At 41.4% G+C, this 19,647-nt stretch overlaps 1 protein-coding gene across 2 annotated transcripts in view; it reads right to left on the minus strand.

Moving 5' to 3' along the window:
* Positions 1-19,647, minus strand: part of VSIG10 (V-set and immunoglobulin domain containing 10) — a 50,358-nt gene that overhangs the window by 12,966 nt on the left and 17,745 nt on the right. Inside the window, exons 3-5 of one of the 2 annotated variants that reach the window (XM_003419272.4) lie at positions 14,995-15,297; positions 10,794-11,054; positions 6,343-6,636 (exon numbers count right to left, since the gene is read on the minus strand). In XM_003419272.4, coding sequence (XP_003419320.1) covers positions 6,343-6,636; positions 10,794-11,054; positions 14,995-15,297 — 858 coding nt within the window. Of the gene's footprint in view, positions 1-6,342; positions 6,637-10,793; positions 11,055-14,994; positions 16,574-19,647 lie in introns of those variants that run through there. The other variant, XM_064272268.1, reaches the window with a different exon arrangement.

Raw genomic sequence — 19,647 nt, forward strand, 5'->3', positions numbered from 1 at the left:
GAACAAATAGAGAGCAACAAAAGAAACCTTCGGGCACCAGAAGAAAGGAAATAATAAAAATTAGAGCAGAACTAAATGAAATAGAAAACAAAAACAACTGAAAGTGTTAGTAAGACCAAAAGCTGGTTCTTTGAAAAAAATTAACAAAATCGATAAAACATTGGCCAAACTGACAAAAGAAAAACAGGAGAGGAAGCAAATAACCCAAATAAGAAATGAGATGGGCAATATTACAACAGACCTAAATGAAATTAAAAGAATCATATCAGATTACTATGAAAAATTGTACTCTAACAAATTTGAAAATCTAGAAGAAATGGATGAATTCCTAGAAACACACTACCTACCTAAACTAACACAAACAGAGGTAGATCCCACTAAACAGACCCATCACAAAAGAAAAGATTGAAAAGGTAATCAAAAAACTTCCAACAAAAAAAAACCTGGCCCGGACGGCTTCACTGCAGAGTTCTACCAAACTTTCGGAGAAGAATTAACACCATTACTACTAAAGGTATTTCAGAACACAGAAAGGGATGGAATACTCCCAAACTCATTTTATGAAGCCAGCATATCCCTGAAACCAAAACCAGGTAAAGACACCACAAGAAAAAAAAATCACAGACCTATATCTCTCATGAGCTTAGATGCAAAAATCCTCAGCAAAAATCTAGCCAATAGAATTCAACAGCATATTAAAAAAATTATTCACCATGACCAAGTGGGATTCATACCAGGTATGCAGGGATTTTTTTTTTCTTTTTTTATGCAGGGATGGTTCAACATGAGAAAAACAGTGTAATCTACCATATAAATAAAACAAAAGACAAGAACCACATGATTTTATCAATCAATGCAGAAAAGACATTTGACAAAGTTCGACATCCATTCATGATAAAAACTCTCAGTAAGATAGGAATAGAAGGAAAATTCCTCAACATAATAAAGGGCATTTATACAAAGCCAACATCATCCTAAATGGAGAGAGTCTGAAAGCATTCCCCTTGAGTTTGGGAACCAGACAAGGCTGCCCTTTATCACCACTCTTATTCAACATTATGCTGGAGGCCCTAGCCAGCGCAATTAGGCTAGATAAAGAAATAAAGGACAGCCAGATTGCGAAGGAAGAAGCAAAAGTATCTCTATATTTGCAGATGACATGATCTTATACACAGAAATCCCTAAGGAATTCTCAAGAAAACTACTGAAACTAATAAAAGAGTTCAGCAGAGCATCTGGATACAAGATAAACATACCAAAATCAGTTGGATTCCTCTACACTAACAAAAAGAACACTGAAGAGGAAATCACTAAATCAATATCATTCACAATAGCCGCCAAGAAGATAAAGTACCAAGGAATAAATCTTACCCGAGATGTAAAAGACCTACACAAAGAAAACCACAAGACACTACTGCAAGAAACCAAGAGACCTACATAAATGGAAAAACATACCTTGCTCATGGATAGGAAGGCTTAACATTGTAAAAATGTCTATTCTACCAAAAGCCAGTGCAATTCTGATCCAAATTTCAACAACATTTTTTAATGAGATGGAGAAGCAAATCACCAACTTCATATGGAAGGGAAAGAGGGCCCGAATAAGCAAAGCATTACTGAAAAAGAAGAACAAAATGAGAGGCCTCTACCTGATTTTGGAACCTATTATACTATCACAGTAGTCAAAACAGCCTGGTACTGGTACAACAACAGATACATAGACCAATGGAACAGAATTGAGAATCCAGACATACACCCATCCACATATGAGCAGTTGATATTTGACAAAGGCCCAAAGTCAGTTAAATGGGGAAAAGACAAGCTTTTTAACAAATGGTGCTGGCATAACTGGATATCCATCTGCAAAAAAATGAAACAAGACCCATACTTCACGCCATGCACAAAAACTAACTCAAAATGGATCAGAGAACTAAATATAAAATCTAAAACAATAAAGACCATGGAAGAAAAAATAGGGACAAAGCTAGGAGCCCTAATACATGGCATAAACAGTATACAAAACATTACTAACAGTGCAGAAGACAAACTTGATAATTGAGAGCTCCTAAAAATCAAACACCTACGCTCATCCAAAGACTTCACCAAAAGAGTAAAAAGATTACCTACAGACTGGGAAAAAGTTTTTAGCTATGACATTTCTGATCAGCACCTGATCTCTAAAATCTACATGATACTACAAAAATCCAACTACAAAAAGACAAATAACCCAATTAAAAAATGGGCAAAGGATATGAACAGGCACTTCACGAAAGAAGACATTCAGGCGGCGAACAGATACATGAGGAAATGCTCATGATCATTAGCCATCAGAGAAATGCAGATCAAAACTATAATGAGATTCCATCTCACTCCAACAAGGATGGCAATAATCCAAAAAACACAAAATAATAAATGTTAGAGAGGTTGTGGACACACAGAACACTTCTACACTGCTGGTGGGAATGTAAAATGGTACAACCACTTTGGAAATCAATTTGGCGCTTCCTTAAAAGGCTAGAAATAGAACTACCATACGATCCAGCAATCCCACTCCTTGGAATATATCCTAGAGAAATAAGAGCCTTTACATGAACAGATATATGCACACCCATGATCACTGCAGCACTGTTTACAACAGCAAAAAGATGGAAGCAACCAAGGTGCCCATCAACAGATGAATGGATAAATAAATTACGGTATATTCACACCATGGAATACTACGCATCAATGAAGAACAATGATGAAACCATGAAACATTTCATAACATGGAGGAATCTGAAAGGCATTATGCTGAGTGAAATTAGTCAGTTGTAAAAGGACAAATATTGTATAAGACCACTATTTTAAGAACTCAAGAAATAGTTTAAACAGAGAAGAAAATATTCTTTTATGGTTACGAGAGTGGGGAGGGAGGGAGAGGGGTTCTCACTAATTAGATAGTAGATAAGACCTATTTTAGGTGAAGGGAAAGACAACACAAAATACAGGAGAGGTCAGCACAACTGGACTAAGCCAAAAGCAACGAAGTCTCCTGAATAAACTGAATGCTTTGAAGGCCAGCGTAGCAGGGCAGGGGTTTGGGGACCATGGTTTCAGGGGACATCTAAGTCAATTGACATAATAAAATCTGTTAAGATAACATTCTGCATCCCACTTTGGAGAGTGGCGTCTGGGGTGTTAAACGCTAGCAAGCAGCCATCTAAGGTGCATCAATTGGTCTCAACCCACCTGGAGCAAAGGAAAATGAAGAACACCAAAGACACAAGGTAATTATGAGCCCAAGAGACAGAAAGAAAGGTCCACATAAACCAGAGAATACATCAGCCTAAGACCAGAAGAACTAGATGGTGCCCAGCTACAACCAATGACTGCTCTGATAGAGAACACAACAGACAACCCCGCGGGAGCAGGAGAGCAGGGGGATGCAGACCCCAAATTCTCATAAAAAGACCAGACTTAATGGTCTGACTGAGAGTAGAAGGACCCCGGTGGTCATGGTCCCCAGACCTTCTGTTAGCCCAAGACAGGAACCATTCCCAAAGCCAAGTCTTCAGACAGGGATTGGACTGGACAATGGGATAGAAAATGACACTGGTGAAGAGCGAGCTTCTTGGATCAAAGAGACTATGTGGGCATCTCCTGTCTGGAGGGGAGATGGGAGGGCAGAGGGGGTCAGAAGCTGGCCGAATGGACTAGAACAGAGAGCCTGGAGGGAATGAGTGTACTGTCTCATTAGGGGGAGAGCAATTAGGAGTATATATATAGCAAGGTGTGTATACATTTTTGTATGAGAGACTGACTTGATTTGTAAACTTTCACTTAAAACATAATAAAAATTAGAAAAAAAAATGATAAGGCCTACTGGTGAAAATGTGGATTAACCCCAGAACTCATTCTGCTGGCGAAAATGGAAACCGATGCAACCGCTTTTGAAAATAATTTGGAGTTCTCTCACAAAAATGCACGTCCTGTACTTCATTATTTCTACTCCTTGTACATATCCTAGAGGAACATTTGCTCATGGATCTAGAACTAGGTAAAAATGACAGCCACAGAAACACTGTTCATCGTAATAAAAAATCAGAAAGAACCCCAAATGTCCAATACCAGGAAAACGAATGACTTAATTGCGGAAGAGTGAAACAATGGCAAATTATATAGGAGGGAACAGGTATGAAATACAATTACACACATCATCATGAATAAATCCTAGAAACAAAATGTGGAGTGACAAGCAAGAGGAAGAAGACTAAATATGTAGGGTAACAATATTTTTTAAAACTCAAAAACAAAAATAATACACCAGTTAGAAATGAATATATATGTAGTAAAAAAAAATTAAATAAATACTGGGCAGTAAAAACACGAAATTCAGGATAGGGTCCTCTCATCCCAGGATGAAAATGGGAAGGGGTCTACATGTAGGATTGCCAGATCAAATACAGATAAACAATGAATAATTTTTTCCTAAAAGTATGTCCCACACAATATTTAAGACGTATAAATAGATAGCTACTGTCAACTTGACTCCAACTCACGGCAACCTTATACACAACAGAAACGAATGTTGCCCAGTCCTCTGCCACCCTCACAGCTGCAGGCACGTTCCAGTTCATGTGTATGGCTACTGTGCCAACCCATCTCACTGATGGTCTCCTTGCCCCCTTGAAGCTAGACCCTCTACCTCACCAACCGTGATGTCCTCCTCCAGTGACTCTTCTGTCCTGATGACATGTCAGAGCAAGCAAAGGTCAGACGATATTCTGTTGCGATCAATAAGGATTTCATTGGCCAATTTTTGGAAGTAGATCACCAGGCCTTTCTTCCTAGTCTGTCTAGCTCCACTGACACCTGTCCACCATGGGTGACTCTGATGGTATTTGGAATACTAGTGGCAAAGCTTCCAGCATCGTAACAACATGCAAGCCATCACAGGACAACAAACTGACAGACGGGAGGTAGATTTGAGACATACTTAATCTAAAAAAATATTCAGTGACTTTCTGAGCTTCAAATTTAAATCAGCATCCAGTTTTACTGTTTTGTTTTTGTTTCTAAATCTAGCTAACCTACCTACAGGTAACTTCAGTGATGTTGGCTCCATGCTTTATCTTAAGTGGGATGGCAGTTTCTTGGATATTCATTTTGCTATTATGCTTCACAATTTATATATACTGTATATATTTAGTATGTAAAAGACATCAATAATTTTTTTGCTCCCAAAGCAAATGTTAAGGAGCCCTGATGGTGCAGTGGTTAAGTGCTCAGCTGCTAACTGAAAGACCAGCGGTTCAGACCCACCAGCCACTCCACAGGAGAAAGAAGTGGCAGTCTCCTACCGTCAAGATTGCAGCCTTGTTCTACATCCTACTTTGGTGAGTCGCATTTGGGGTCTTAAAAGCTTCTGAACAGCATCTAAGATACTCCACTGGCCCCACCCTATCTGGAGCAAGGGAGAATGAAGAAAATCAAAACAAAAGAGAAAGATCAGTCCAAAGGGCTAACGGAACACAACTACCACAGCCTTCACCAGACTGCGTCCAGCACAACTAGATGGTACCTGGCTACCACCACCAACTGCTCTGACAGGGATCACAATAGAGGGTTCCGGACAGTGCTGGGCATAAATGTAGAACAAAATTCTAACTCACAAAAAAAGATCAAACTTACTGGTCTGACAGAGACTGGAGAAACCCTGACAGTATGGCCCGCGGACACTCTTTCAATGCAGTACTGAAGTCACTCATGAGTTTCACCCTTCAGCCAAAGATTAGACAGCCCCATAAAACAAACAATAATACACATAGCTCAACCATGTACACGAAACTAAATGGGCACACCAGCCCAAGGGCAAGTATGAGAAGGCAAGAGGGGACAGGAAACCTAGACAAATGGAAATGGGGAACCGAAGGTCAAGAAGGGGAGAGTGTTGACATGTCACGGAGTTGGCAACCAATGTCACAAAGCAATATGTATATTAATTTATTAATTGTTTAATGAGAAACTGATTTGCTCTGTAAGCCTTTATCTAAAGACAAAAAAAGTTGCAACCTGGGAAATCCTATGGGGCAGTCCTGCCTTGTCCTACACTGTCACCATGAGTTGGAATTGACTCAATGGTAATGGGTTTGTTTCGTTTGGGTTTTGGTTTTAAGCAAATGTTAGAGGTTTAGGATTGAACAGTAATTTTTCCTAGTCACCTCATGAAGCTACAGTCAAGCAGGCACGCCCTCTTCCAGTTGGCAGTGCCCATATGTAGGAAAGCCCCAGGCTTTTGCATGCTGGTGCCAGGCCCTCTGAAGCCATCAAACTTCCTCCATTGGGGCCACTTTCATTACCCACCTTTCACGCTGAGCCAGATGTCCACCTCCCTCACACCCACGGGGTTCTCAGCCCGGCAAACATAGTAGCCATCATCCAGGTGCTGGGAGCAGTTGCGGATGGTGAGGGTGGAGCTCTGGTCATCCTGGTTGATGAGATAGTGCTCACTGGGCTGAATGACTGCCTCAGGCTGAGTGAGGTTCCTCAGCCACAGTATCTTGGCAGGAGGGTAGGCACCAGACACTTGGCAAGTGAGCGTCACGTTGCCCCCGACAAAGCAAGTCTTCATGGGATTAGAGAGCAGGGAGGGACTTCCTGGAGATCAGAAGGAGAAAGTCAAAAAAGACAAATTTTTAATGTGATTCAGGCTGTGGCCTGAGATATTCAAGAATATGGTTTCCTTCCTCACGAAACAACTGCAGGAATTTTTGCACCACACATGGCCTCACAGAATAATGAAAGTTAACATTTATTGTACTATAGGCTGTTATACATATCAACCCAATTCATTCTCACGACAATCCTGTTATGATACCTGTTCTTCATATGAGAACACTGAGGCATGGAGAAGTAACATGCTCAAAGTTACACAGATTAGTAAGTGGTGTTAGGGAGAGTACTAGCTTGTCCAGAACTCAGGAGGTTCCTGGGACAGGGGGCTAAACCCAGGAATGTTCCAAGCCAACTAGCATTTGAAAACGCTACACTGCTGGCTTGAAGATGGAGGAAGTGGGCACGAGCCAAAGAATTCAGGTAGTTTTTGGAAGCTGGAAAAGGCATAGAAATGGGTTTGCTCCTAGACCCTCCAGGAGAAACACAGCTCCGCTGACCCATTTTGGACTTCTGACCCCAGAAATGTAAGATAATACATTCGTGTTGTTTTCAGTCACTAAGTTTACGGTAGTTTGTTACAACAGCAATAAGAAACTAATACACCCAGCAATTATACTCCTAAGTATCTACCCAAGAGAAATGAAAACACACGTCTACACAAAAACAGGTACGTGGATATTCATAGCAGCTTTATTTGTAATAGCTAAAAACTGGAAATCTAAATGTTCTTCAACTGGTAAATAGATAAACGAAATGAATATCTACACAATCTAATACTATTCAGCAATAAAAAAGAACTATTGATAAAATCTACAAAGTAGATGAACCTCAATATTATGCTCAAGCCAGACACAAAAGACCACATACTGTATGATTCCATTCATATGAAATGTCCAGAAAAGGCAAATCAAGAAAGACAGAAACCAGATTAATGGTTTCCTGAGGCTGAGGGTAGGAATGGGGATTGACTACAAAAGGACACAAGGAACGTTTTGGGGTGATGGAAATGTTCTAAAACTGGATTGTGGTGATTGTTGAACAACTCTATAAATTTACTAGACTTTGGCCCTTTCTTCTTTTTTGGATGTGTGCATTTATTGCTATATATTGACCTCTGGGCACTGCTTTTGCTGTGTCCCAAGGGTTATGGTAGGACCTGTTTTCATTATCATTTGATTCTGTGAATTTCTTTATTCCGTCCTTAATTTCTTCCATCAGCTAGTACTTTTTGAGCAAGTGTTCAGTTTTCATGTGTTTGGATTTTTTTTTTCTTTGCTTTTTCTGTTATTGATTTCTACTTTTATGGCTTTACAGTCAGAAAAGATGCTTTGTAATATCTTGATGTTTCGGATTCTGCTTAGGCTTGCTTTGTGGCCTAATATGTGGTTTTTCTGGATGTGGTCTATGCTGGAGACTGTCACATGTATGCTGGAAAAGAAAGTGTATTTGGTTGCTGTTGGATGGAATATTCTGTATATATCTATGACATCAAGTTGGTTGACTGTGGAATTTATATCCTCTGCATCTTTATCGAGCTTCTTTCTGGATGTTCTGACCTCCACCAAAAGCGGTGTGTTGAAGTCTCCTACTATTATTGTGGAGCTGTCTATTTCTCTTTTCAATGCTGTTAGAGTTTGTTTTATATATTTTGGGGCCCTGTCGTTGGGTGCATAAATATTTATTATGGTTATGTCCTCCTCGTGTATTGACCCTTTAATCATTATATAGTGTCCTTCCTTATTCTTTGAGGTGGATTTTGCTTTAAAGCCTATTTTATGAGAGATTAATATTGCCACTCCTGCTCTTTTTTGATTGTTGTTTGCTTGATATATTTTTTTCTATCCTTTGAGTTTTAGTTTGTGTCTCTGAGTCTAAGGTGTCTCCTGTAGGCAGCATACAGATAGATCATGTTTTTTATCCATTCTGCCACTCTCTGTCTCTTTATTGGTACATTTAGTCCGTTTACATTCAGTGTAATTACGGATAGGTATGAGTTTAGTGCTATCATTTTGATGCCTTTTTTTGTATGTTGTTGACAGTTTCTTTTTTCCACTTAATTTTCTGTGCTGAGACATTTTTCTTTATGCATTTCCTTTTCATCTTTTTCATTGTTGTTGATTTTGTATTTGGAGTCTTTGTTTTCCTTGTTTTTTATTTTGATGTGTAAGGCTGTTAGTTTCCTTGTGCTTAATATTTACCTCCATTTTTCTAAGTTTAAACCAATCTTTTATTTCTTGATATCTCCTTGACTTCCTCTCTATGACTACATTATTCGGTTCCTCTTTTTTGTTTTAAGTTGTCGTCTTTTACATATTGACGTCTCTTCTATAAATTTACTAGAAATCACTGAATTGTATACTTAAAATGGGTGAATTTTATGATATGTAAATTATACTTTGATAAAGCTGTTAAAAAGCTGTATGTATTGTGTAATACCAAAACATGGAACAGCGAGAAGGGGCAAATCCACAGAGGTGGAAACAGATTAGTGCTTTCTAGGAAACTGCGAGAGAAGGGAATGGAGAGACTTAATAGGTACGGGGTTTCTTTGGGGGGTGATGGAAATATTCTCGAATTAGATAGTGGTGATAACTGTACAACACTGTGAATATACTGAAAACCACTGAATTGTATGCTTCAAGATGGTTGAATTTTATGTTATGCAAGTTATATCTGAATTTTTAAAAATTACAAAAACCAGGTGGTAGGTCAGATTTAACCTACAGGCCATAGTTTGCTGACCCCTGTCCTAGCACAGAAAGCAAGTCTTGGTTTTCTCTGATGCCCAAAGCCTGGCAGAGGACCTAACACAGAAGGGACACTTTCTGAGGACATGTTTGCTGAATGAGTCAGTGGGAAGAGTCAACCATTGAGCTGACACCTGTCTGGGAAAATAAGCACCTGGCATAACAGGGCTCACTTCTCATGTGCCAGCTCTCCATGGCTGTAGTCTGAGGGTTATACAGATACACTGTGAGGAAAATCCTCACTATGGCCCACAAAGCCTGACACACTCTGGTCCCTGCCTACCTGCAAGCCTCACCTGTACCTCATGCACTGTCCTTCTCTTGGTTCCTCTAACACTCCAAGCTTGTTTCCACCTGAGGGATATTCCACCCGCAGCTCTTCACCTGGCCAACTCTTTCTCATCCTTCAGGTCTCAGCTCAAAATATTACCACCTCAAGGAGACCTTTCCTGCCACCCTGGGAAAGTGGCCCTCTCCTATAACAGACCCACTTTTACACACATTTTATTTTCCTCATAATTATTATCTCAACTGATCGTACTTGTTTTTGTACTTTCTGTCTTCTTCCTACCTCCACCCCACCCAGAAGAACTTAAGCTCTGTGAAAGTGGAATGGTGGTTTTAAAAATATGTCCAGAAATTCTTTGACACTCCTCCCTTCAAAGAGTGGAGTCTGATCTTTCCAGCCCCACTTGAGTATGGGGTGGACTTAGTGACTCACTTCCAAAAGAATCTAGCATACATGATGTCAAGTGATGCCTGAGGCTAGGTCAAAAAAAGGATCACTTCTGCCTTGCTCACTTCCTCTTGGATCAGTGACTCTGGTGGAAGCCAGTGGCTATGTTGTGAGGACACTCAAGCAGCCTCGTGGAGAGCTCTACATAGAGAGGAAACAACTTGCCAGGCGTGTGAGTGAGCATCTTGGACATGGACCCTTCAGAGGATTTCAGTTCCCCCCGCAAACTTTGAGTTTTCCAGCTGAGGCCCCAGACATCACAGAGCAGAGACAAACCATCCCCACTATACTTTGGCTGAATTCTTGACCCGAAGAAATCATGAGATAATAAATGATTATTGCTACTTTAAGCCACAAAATTTGGGAGTGACTTGTTACAAAATAATAATAGATAACAAATATATGGACCTCATCTGTCTTATTGACTGCTCAACTAGTACTTGTCAAATGAAAGACAGCTTGAACTAGAGCCAAGAAGCTTGGTTAAGCATTTTTAAAGATTGAAAGGAAGGAGAAAAAGCAAAAGACAGAGAGGGCATTCCCTTCATTCTGACACCCTGGGATATCTTTCTAGATCTTCTTTCAAATGATTGCTCCAGAAGGAAGGAAGGCAGGTGAACCCCAGCTCCATCCAGGACCAGGCAAGTCCGACTTACTGATTTGGACCACACAGCTGGCTCCCGTCTCTGGGCCCACAATGTGACTCCCAACACACTTGAACTTCTTGCCATCTGAGAGCCGGGACCGGTTCAGCATTTCCACCCCCAGGTTGGACTTCCCCACGATCACACCTCCTGGCTCTTCTGTCCATAGGAAGTTCGGGTCTGGGTATCCTCCGTTCCAGTGACAGATGAGCTGCAGCATGACCAACCCTGGTGACATCTCTGCCCAGCACTGAGGGGCTGATGGAGGGGGGTCTGCAAAATACCAGGGGAGAAGGTGACCTTAATCTCAGATGCTAAGATTAGCCATTGGGCTGGTCCTAAGTATTACAGAAACAGGTATCAGAGAACCACCAGCCCTAGTTAATATACCTTGAAATTACTCCAAGCACAAGTTAGTACCTATGAGTGTGCTATACTTTTATCTTTTCTTTCCCTCTCAGAATAAGTTTTGCTCCTTCCTTTCTGAGGCTGATCACAACCCCTATGCCTAACCTCCAAACTAGTACACTAAATTCCCTCCTGCTCTCTTTAAATCGGGCTCCTAAACTCACTCTGTCTCTGCATCTATAATCATCCTTTCTACAGATGTCTTTTCGTCTTTAAGACTCACTCAGGCTGTACCTCTCTTGAAAATTAAAATCTTTTAAAAAAAATTTTTTTTGATGCTTCTATCCTCTCATACACCTCTCATCCATCTTAAAATATCAATATCACTGCAATACTCAACGTCATTAGTGACCAGGGAAATGGAAAGTAAAGCCACATCCACTAGACCGGCTAAAATGAAAAAGAATAACCAAGTGTTGAGGTGGACGTGGACGAACTGGAACTCTCGGGCACTGCAGCAGAAATATAAAATGGTGCAGCTGCTTTGGAAAACAGTTGAGTAGTTTCTTCTAAAACTAAATATACACTTACCTTATGACATAGCAATCTCACTCCTAGTGAAATTAAAGTATATATTCACACAAAAACCTTTAATGTTTATAGTCGCTTTATTTGTAATACTCAAAAACTAGAATTCACCCAAATGTCCTTTAACCGGTAAACGAATAAACAAGCTGTGGTACAACCAAACATGGAATACTATTCAGCAATAAAAAAGAAGGAACTATTGACACAACAATGTGGCTGTCTCTCAAATGCATTATTCGAGTGAAAGTAGCCTACACAAGGCTATATTCTATATGTTTCCATTTATAGAAGCCCTGGTGGCACAGTGGTTAAGAGCTTGGATGCTAAGCAAAAGGTCAGCTGTTCAAATCCAGCAGCTGCTCCTTGGAAACCCTATGGGGCAGTTCTACTCTGTTCCATAGAGTTGCTATGAGTCAGAATTGACTCGACAGCAATGGGTTTAGTTTTTTGGTTTTTCCATTCATAAGGCATTCTGGAAAAAGCAAAACTATAGAGATAAGTGTGGGGGGTGAGTTTAACTACAAAGAGTTTTTAAAAAATGCATGTGCCTGGTCCCATCTTCAAAGAGGGATTCGGTACATATGGAGAGGGGCCCAGGACTCTGCATTTTTAACCAACATCTTAGGTGACTCTGAGGCAGGCAATCCAAGGGCCGCAATCAGCCTTACAGAAGCCCAAGTATTTTGGGGTTAGGGACACAGGCAGAGCAAATAAGGCCAAAAATAAAATGTCCAGTCTCTGGCTCTATGTGAATTATAACATAATCTAGTTCCTTCTCTGCTTCTTGGGTTTCCTTCTTTTTTGTTCCAAACAAATAAAGACCAACAGTTGTTGGCTATTTACATTTAAATTAACTAAAATAAAATTACAAATTCAGTTCCTCCATCACAAGACCCATATTTCACGTGCTCAGTAACCACACGTGGCTAGTGGCTGCTGTATTAGACAACGCAGAATGGAGCAGTTTTATCATTGCAGAAAGTTCTACTGGACAGTGCTAGTCCCTAGAAACTAACAGTGGTTGCCCCTGGCAGGAGGAATATGGGAGACCAGGAGTTACAGGTGGAAAGAGGACTTACTCACTCCACCCCCAATATTACTCCTTTGTACTTTGGAATTTCTTTTTCACCATGTGCCTATATTACAAAAAAAATAATAAAAACTTGACAGGTTACAAACAAGTCTGAAAAGTCAACACAATCCGTATTTGTTAATAACTACATAAAAAGTGTGTATATATAAAACATGTTGTAGTCTGCTTCCATAAAGACTTACAACCTTGGAAACCCGATAGGTCAGTTCTACTCTGTCCTATAGGATTGTTATGAGTTGGAATCCACTTGACGGCAATGGGTGTTTTTTTTTTTTGGGTACATATACATAGAGAGAGTGAGTTGTTGTTAGGTGCCATCAAGTCGATTTTCAACTCATAGTGATCCCACATGGCAGAGTAGAACTGCCTCACAGGGTTTTCTTGGCTGTAATCTTTATAGGAGCAAATCGTGAGGTCTTTCTCCTGTAGAGTCACCGAGTGGGTTCAAACTGTCGATCTTTCATTTGGCAGCCAAGTGCTTATCGTTGCAACACGAGGACTCCATTATATATGTGAATTCATACATATTATATATGTATAAACCAAACCAAACCCACTGCTGTCAAGTTGATTCTGACTCAGTACAACCCTACAGGACAGAGTAGAACTGCCCCACCAGGTTTCCAAGGAGTGGCTGGTGGATTTGAACTGCTGACCTTTTGGTTTGCAGCCAAGGTCTTAACCAGTGTGCCACCAGGGCTCCACTATACATGTATACCCACTGCCATCAAGTCCATTCCAACTCATAATAACCCTATAGGACAGAGCAGAACTGACCCATCTGGTTTCCAAGAAGCACGTGGTAGATTCAAACTGCCAACCTTTTGGTTAGTAGCCAAATGCTCTACCACTGCACCACCAGGAACCTCTATATATGTATAAACCCATTGCTGTTGAGCTGATTCTGACTCAGAGTGACCCTACAGCACAGAGCAGAACTGCCCTGTTTCAAAGGAAAGGCTGGTGAATTCGAACTGCTGACCTTTTGGCTAGCAGCCAAGCTCTTAATCACTATGCCACCAAAACCAAAAAACCAAAATCTGTTGCAATCAAGTTGATTCTGACTCATAGCGACCCCTTAGGACAGAGCAGAACTGCCCCCAAAGGGTTTCCAAGGAGTGACTGATAGATATCAACTGCCGGACTTTTGGTTAGCAGCCATAGCTCTTACCCACTACGCCACCAGGACTCCTGTATGCAGATACCATATATTTTTATACATTTTATGTAACACACATACACAAAAATAAATTTGGCTCTTATGCTGATGGGTGGGCGTATGGCAGCTACAGGAAAAATTAATGGAAAGATACCAAAATGATTGTTTAAAAAAACAGCTGCCATTGTGTCAACTCCGACTCATGGCTACCCCCTGTGTATGAGAATTGAACTGGCTCCACAGGGTTTTCAATGGCTGGTTTTTTTGAAGTAGATTGACAGACCTTTCTTCAGAGGCGCCTCGGTGCGGACTTGAACCACAAACCTTTCAGTTAGTAGCCGAGCATGTTAACCACTTGCGCCACCTAGGGACTAAAATGATGGTTATTTTACAAGTGATTATTTTCTTCTTTATATTCATCTTTAGTTCCCATAACAAGCAAGTATGACTTTATTACAATAAACAGCATTTACGGTAAAGAACACAGAGGCTTCTAAAGGCTCTGAACACATATGCATTGACTGGTGTGTCATTTTCCTGCCGCTAATTTGTTGTGCTGACGCCCCTTTCATTAGCACAGGTTAGTTGTGAGTACACATCACATTTCTATAGTGGTTTCTGCCCAAGATATTTGCGTAAAGGAGTATTTGGTTGTTGTTTCCCTACCCACAAAACAAAGGCTCGTGAGCTGCTGATTCCTAAGAGTGCTCGAGGGCCCAGGTACCCCTGACGGCTGTACCAGGTTCATGAAATCCCAGTCAGCGAGAATGTATGAGGCTCAGCATTGGTTCCCCTCTGTGACTCAGTTATCCCCAACTAGCAGCAGGCTTCTAGAAGGGGTAATTCCCTGCTATGTAGCCTTTCTGACACGCGGTAGCCCGTGTGTGTGTGTGCGTGTGTGTGTGCGTTGCCTCATATGCACTGTGGACCACACAGCAGGTATGCCTTTAGAGACCAAAGAAAGAGACACAAACACACAGCTCACAAAGGATTAAGGGAAAGAACGGGGGGTGCTTCTTACGCACAGTAGACCAGGAGCTCGGTGGTCACCTCTTGATGTCTCCCGCTAAGCATGTTCTTGGCCAAACAGGTGTAATTCCCTTGAAGGTTTTGTGATATCTGTAACAGCGTGAAACAGCTGGTTGTCATGTTGTTTCCAAAAGGCTCCATCTTGGAATCTGGGGCCTGGAACCACCACTCAACCATGGGTGGAGGATAGGAGCTGCTGCCACAGCTAAAGTCCACTTGGGTGCCCTTGGCCACATAAAGGGTGCCATTGGGGAGCTTGCTGGTGGTGGAGATGTTGACCTCAATCTGAAAGGGGCCACCTGGAAATGACAGGGGGGTGAGGAAGGAATTAATTATATAGAAGTTCATTTGAGCTCCTTACCAGACACATAAAGTCTCAGGAAGTGGACAACGAGAATAATGATGACATCTACTGAGTATCTACTAAGTGCCCTGATATATTCTCTCATCTAATCCTGCACGATTATGTAAGATTTACTGGGGAATAAATCCTTATAGAAAAGGGAAAACGTGCATTGCCCCTTTCAAAAAACACAGCAGAGTAGAAAGCGTACCTGTACAGAAAGGAGTTAATGCAACAGGCCCTACACTGCTCCCCCTAGAAAGGCCTGCTTGCAGGGTTGGCCCTTGGCTAGCATCTGGGAACTTGGAATTCGGGAGAGTTCCCTCCATTCCCAGAACTGATAAGAGTGGCTCACTCTGACTAAGCTGTTATGAAAACAATGTGGTTTGTGCTGCTTTCATTCTGGGAATCTGGAATTTTGGTGCATGCTAGGCAGAGGGTGCCTACATGACCAGCACCCAGTAAAAACCCTGGGCACTGAGTCTCTAACAAGCTTCTCTGGATGACCATATTTCACACATGTCACAACTCGTTGCTGGAAGCGTTTAGCACGTCCTATGTGACTCCACCGGGAGAAGGACTCTTGGAAGCTTGCGCCTGGTCTCCCCCAGACTTTGCCTCATGCACCTTTTCCCTTTACTGATAGTACTTTGCATCCTCTCACTGTAATAAATCATAGCCATGAGTACAGCTATATGCTGTCTTGTGAGTCCTCCTAGAGAATCACTGGGCCAGGGTGTGGTCTTGGGGGTCCCCAACACAATATCAGCCTGAAAGATTAAGAAACATTGGTTCCATTCCCAACTTTGAGCTCCACTGATTAGCTCTGAGACCTTGGGCAAGTTACTTAACCTCTCTGAGCCTCTATTTCTTCATTTGTAAAATGGTGGGGGGCAGAGGAGTTTGGAATGACAGCACCCACTTCATACAGCTGTTGAGATTAAATAAACAACAACAACAACAAAAATAGACTTATTGGACCGATTGAGACTAGAGGACTCCCTGAGACTACTGCCCTAAGATGCTCTTCAAACCCTGAACAGAAACTAACTCTTGAGGTCACCTTGTAGCTAAACAACAGATTGGCTCAAAAAAACAATGAATATCACCCATAAAGCACTGTGCTCCTTTAAAAATCACCTAGATGAGACCAAACAGTCAACAATTACTTCAAAGATGAGAAGGTAAGGGGGCAGGGAATCTAGATGAATGGAAACGGAACAACTAGGACGGAAATAATGAGAACGCTCACACATCGTGAAGAATGTAACCAATGTCACTGAACAACTTTTGTAGAAATGGTTGAACGGGAACCTAAACCTCTGTGTAAACCTTCACCAAAAACACAATAAGACATTATTTAAAAATAAACAAATAAGTTAATACCCTAGAGTACCCAGAACAGTGCCTGGCAAGTTGGGAGTACTTGACAAATGTTGGTTCTTATCTTGGATCCCCTCACATTTCTGAACTTCTTTCTTACCCCCAGAAATGCCTTCCCATTACTGGTATTCAGTGCACCTAAGATGCCATGTCCCCTTTGATGCAAAGAATATAACTGTGTGATCCCTCTTAGAGACTTATCCAGGAAGGGCAATGCTTAGCCCAAAGGAATAAATCAAAGGCTATAGAATTTTGAGCAGAAACAGGTCAGTGGAAAAAATTACTTGGGGGTAAGAAACATTTTTCCCAGCCCATTGAATCACACCATCTACTTAATCTATGTCTGAGGTCATTTTATAACTATAGACACCGTGGGTTTCTGGGGACAATATATGCCTGTCAAGGTGGGGCTAGGTCTTAATAGTTGCGGCTGGAATTATGTCACCTCCCACAAAGAATGGGAGGGGAAAGGAAGCCTGGGGAAAAGTTACACTGTGGCTAGGGAGGTGCTCAATTGTCCCATTCACTGTTGTTGGTGAATTGGTTAGGTATGTGGACCAGCAGGTCCTGGGCACACCCACAGTTGGCCTCTATCCAATTGCCAACACCCAGGCCAGCCAAGGCAGTGCATGGGATCAGACACACCAGGGCCCTGGTCTTCCAGACTGTGGTCTGGAGGCCACCATGGCCTGGCATGTACAGTGGAGAACCCTAGAGACCATCTGAGACCAGCACAACTCTCAGCAAGATATGGGGTTGAGGACAGCAGGTAGATGAGAAGGAAATGGGTGGAAGATGGGAAAAAAATAATCAAATGAGAGAACCTCAAAGATTTCTTGACTTGTTAAGTGTTCAAAGGTTACCACTCATCTACTAACTCCCTGGGTTTGGTCTGTGTTCCTTTATGAAAGTGACACCCTGTCTTTGGTTTCCTTGGGTTCTTTTCCTGCTCTGACTTACCACAGAGGAGAATGTACTGTTTCCTTCCCTTCCCTCTCTCTTCACCCCTGATATTCCTAAACAGAAACTATAAGCCCTTTTAGCTTGCAGGATGTTGGTAGCAATCACTCTGAGAGACTAACGCAGGGGAGGAAACAAAAATAAAAGAAAAAATAAAAGTAGAGTGTAGTTACATAGGCCCAGCATCTTATCAAGGTCATGGTCATCATTAGTTTCGGTTCTTAGCCCAGTGGTTGCAAGCTTGTACTCTGAAGGGAGACAGACCTGGGAGCAAGCCTTGCTGTTGCTTACGGCTGGATAACCTTGGGCAGGTGCCCTGCCCTTTTATTCTCCCTTCCCTGATCTTCCTATGAAATGAGAAAAACAGTAATAACTTATATCACTGTTTTTTTGGGGATTCAATGAAATAATATAAGCAGAGCACTTAGCCCAGTGTTTGATACAGACTCAACTGTCAGTGAATGTTATCTGATATTATTATCAGAAATGCTATTTGTAGATTGATTCTAGAACCAAACCAAAACCAAACCAGCTGACTCTGGCTCATGGTGACCTCGTAAGTTTCAGAGTAGAACCGTGTTCCACAGGGTTTTCAATGGCTGATTTTTCAGAAGTAGATAGCCAGGTCTTTCTTCTGAGACACTGCTGGGTGGATCTGAACTGCCAACTTTTTGGTTAGTAGCCAACTGTTTAACCATTTGCTCTTCCCAGGGACTCCAACTCTAGAACAGGGGTTGGCAAACTTTGTCCTGCCACTTGTTTTTGTAGAGCCTGTGAGCTAAGAATGGCTTTGATAGATGAATATTTAGAATCAATCTGATGAGAGAAAACACTAACTTGGAATTCCAATTAAGCAAAATGTTATCCCCCACAAAAAAGAATTCCATCCTCCTCCTTAGCAGACCTATATTACAAAAAAATTGTACTCAATTATTATATTTTGAATTTTGCCAATAAAAATATGTGGAAATTAGTTTTTTATTACATAAAATCCTTCATTTTGCTTGTCGGCCCATAAAGCCTAAAATATTTACTATCCACCCTCTACAGAAAAAGGTTCATGATTGTTGATCTACAAAAATCTATTACTGCTCTCTGCTGTTGTTCTTGTCAGATTCTCTGCTGTTATCTTCAGAACTCACTTCTCCCCTGCCCTGCTATCATGGATTGAATTGTGTCCCCCCCGCCCACCGCCCCAAATATGTGTCAACTTGACTAGGCCACGATTCCCGGTATTGTGTAATTGTCCACAATTTTATCATCGGATGTCATTTTCCTATGTGTTAACCTCTATGAAGTTAATGAGGCAGGATTACAGGCAGTTATGTTAATGAGGCAGCACTCATTCTACAAGATTAGGTTGTATCTTAAATCAATCTCTTTTGAGATATAAAAGAGAGACCTGGGGACCTCATACCACCAAGAAAGCAGAGTGTGAGTCCTTTGAAATTGGGGTCCCTGCACTGAAAAGCTCCTAGATCAGGGGAAGATTGATGACAAGGACCTTCCACCAGAGCCAACACAGAAAGAAAGCCTTCCCCTGGAGCTGGCACCCTGAATTGGGACTTCTAGCTTCTTAGACTGTGAGACAATAGATTTCTGTTTGCTAAAGCCATCCACTTGCGCTATTTCTGTCATAGTAGTACTAGATAACTGAGACACCTACCATGACCCTTTCTAGGACTACCAGCTGGACAATCAAGGGTCTTGTTAATTATTGAATTGTGTTCTTAAAAACTGTGTGTTATAAATCTTAACCTCTATGCTTGTGGCTATAATCCATCCAGGAATAGGGTTTTCTTTGCTATTTTAATGAGGCTGTATCAGTGTAGAACATGTCTTAAGCCTATTACTTTTGAGATATAAAAGGAGCACCTTAGATATAGAAGCAGGCATAAATGGAGGGGAAGATACCCACCACATGAAGATAGCCAAGGAACCGAGGAACAGAAGCTGAAAAGAG

Source organism: Loxodonta africana, chromosome 19, assembly GCF_030014295.1.
Source record: "Loxodonta africana isolate mLoxAfr1 chromosome 19, mLoxAfr1.hap2, whole genome shotgun sequence".
Classification (NCBI taxonomy): Eukaryota; Metazoa; Chordata; class Mammalia; order Proboscidea; family Elephantidae; genus Loxodonta; species Loxodonta africana.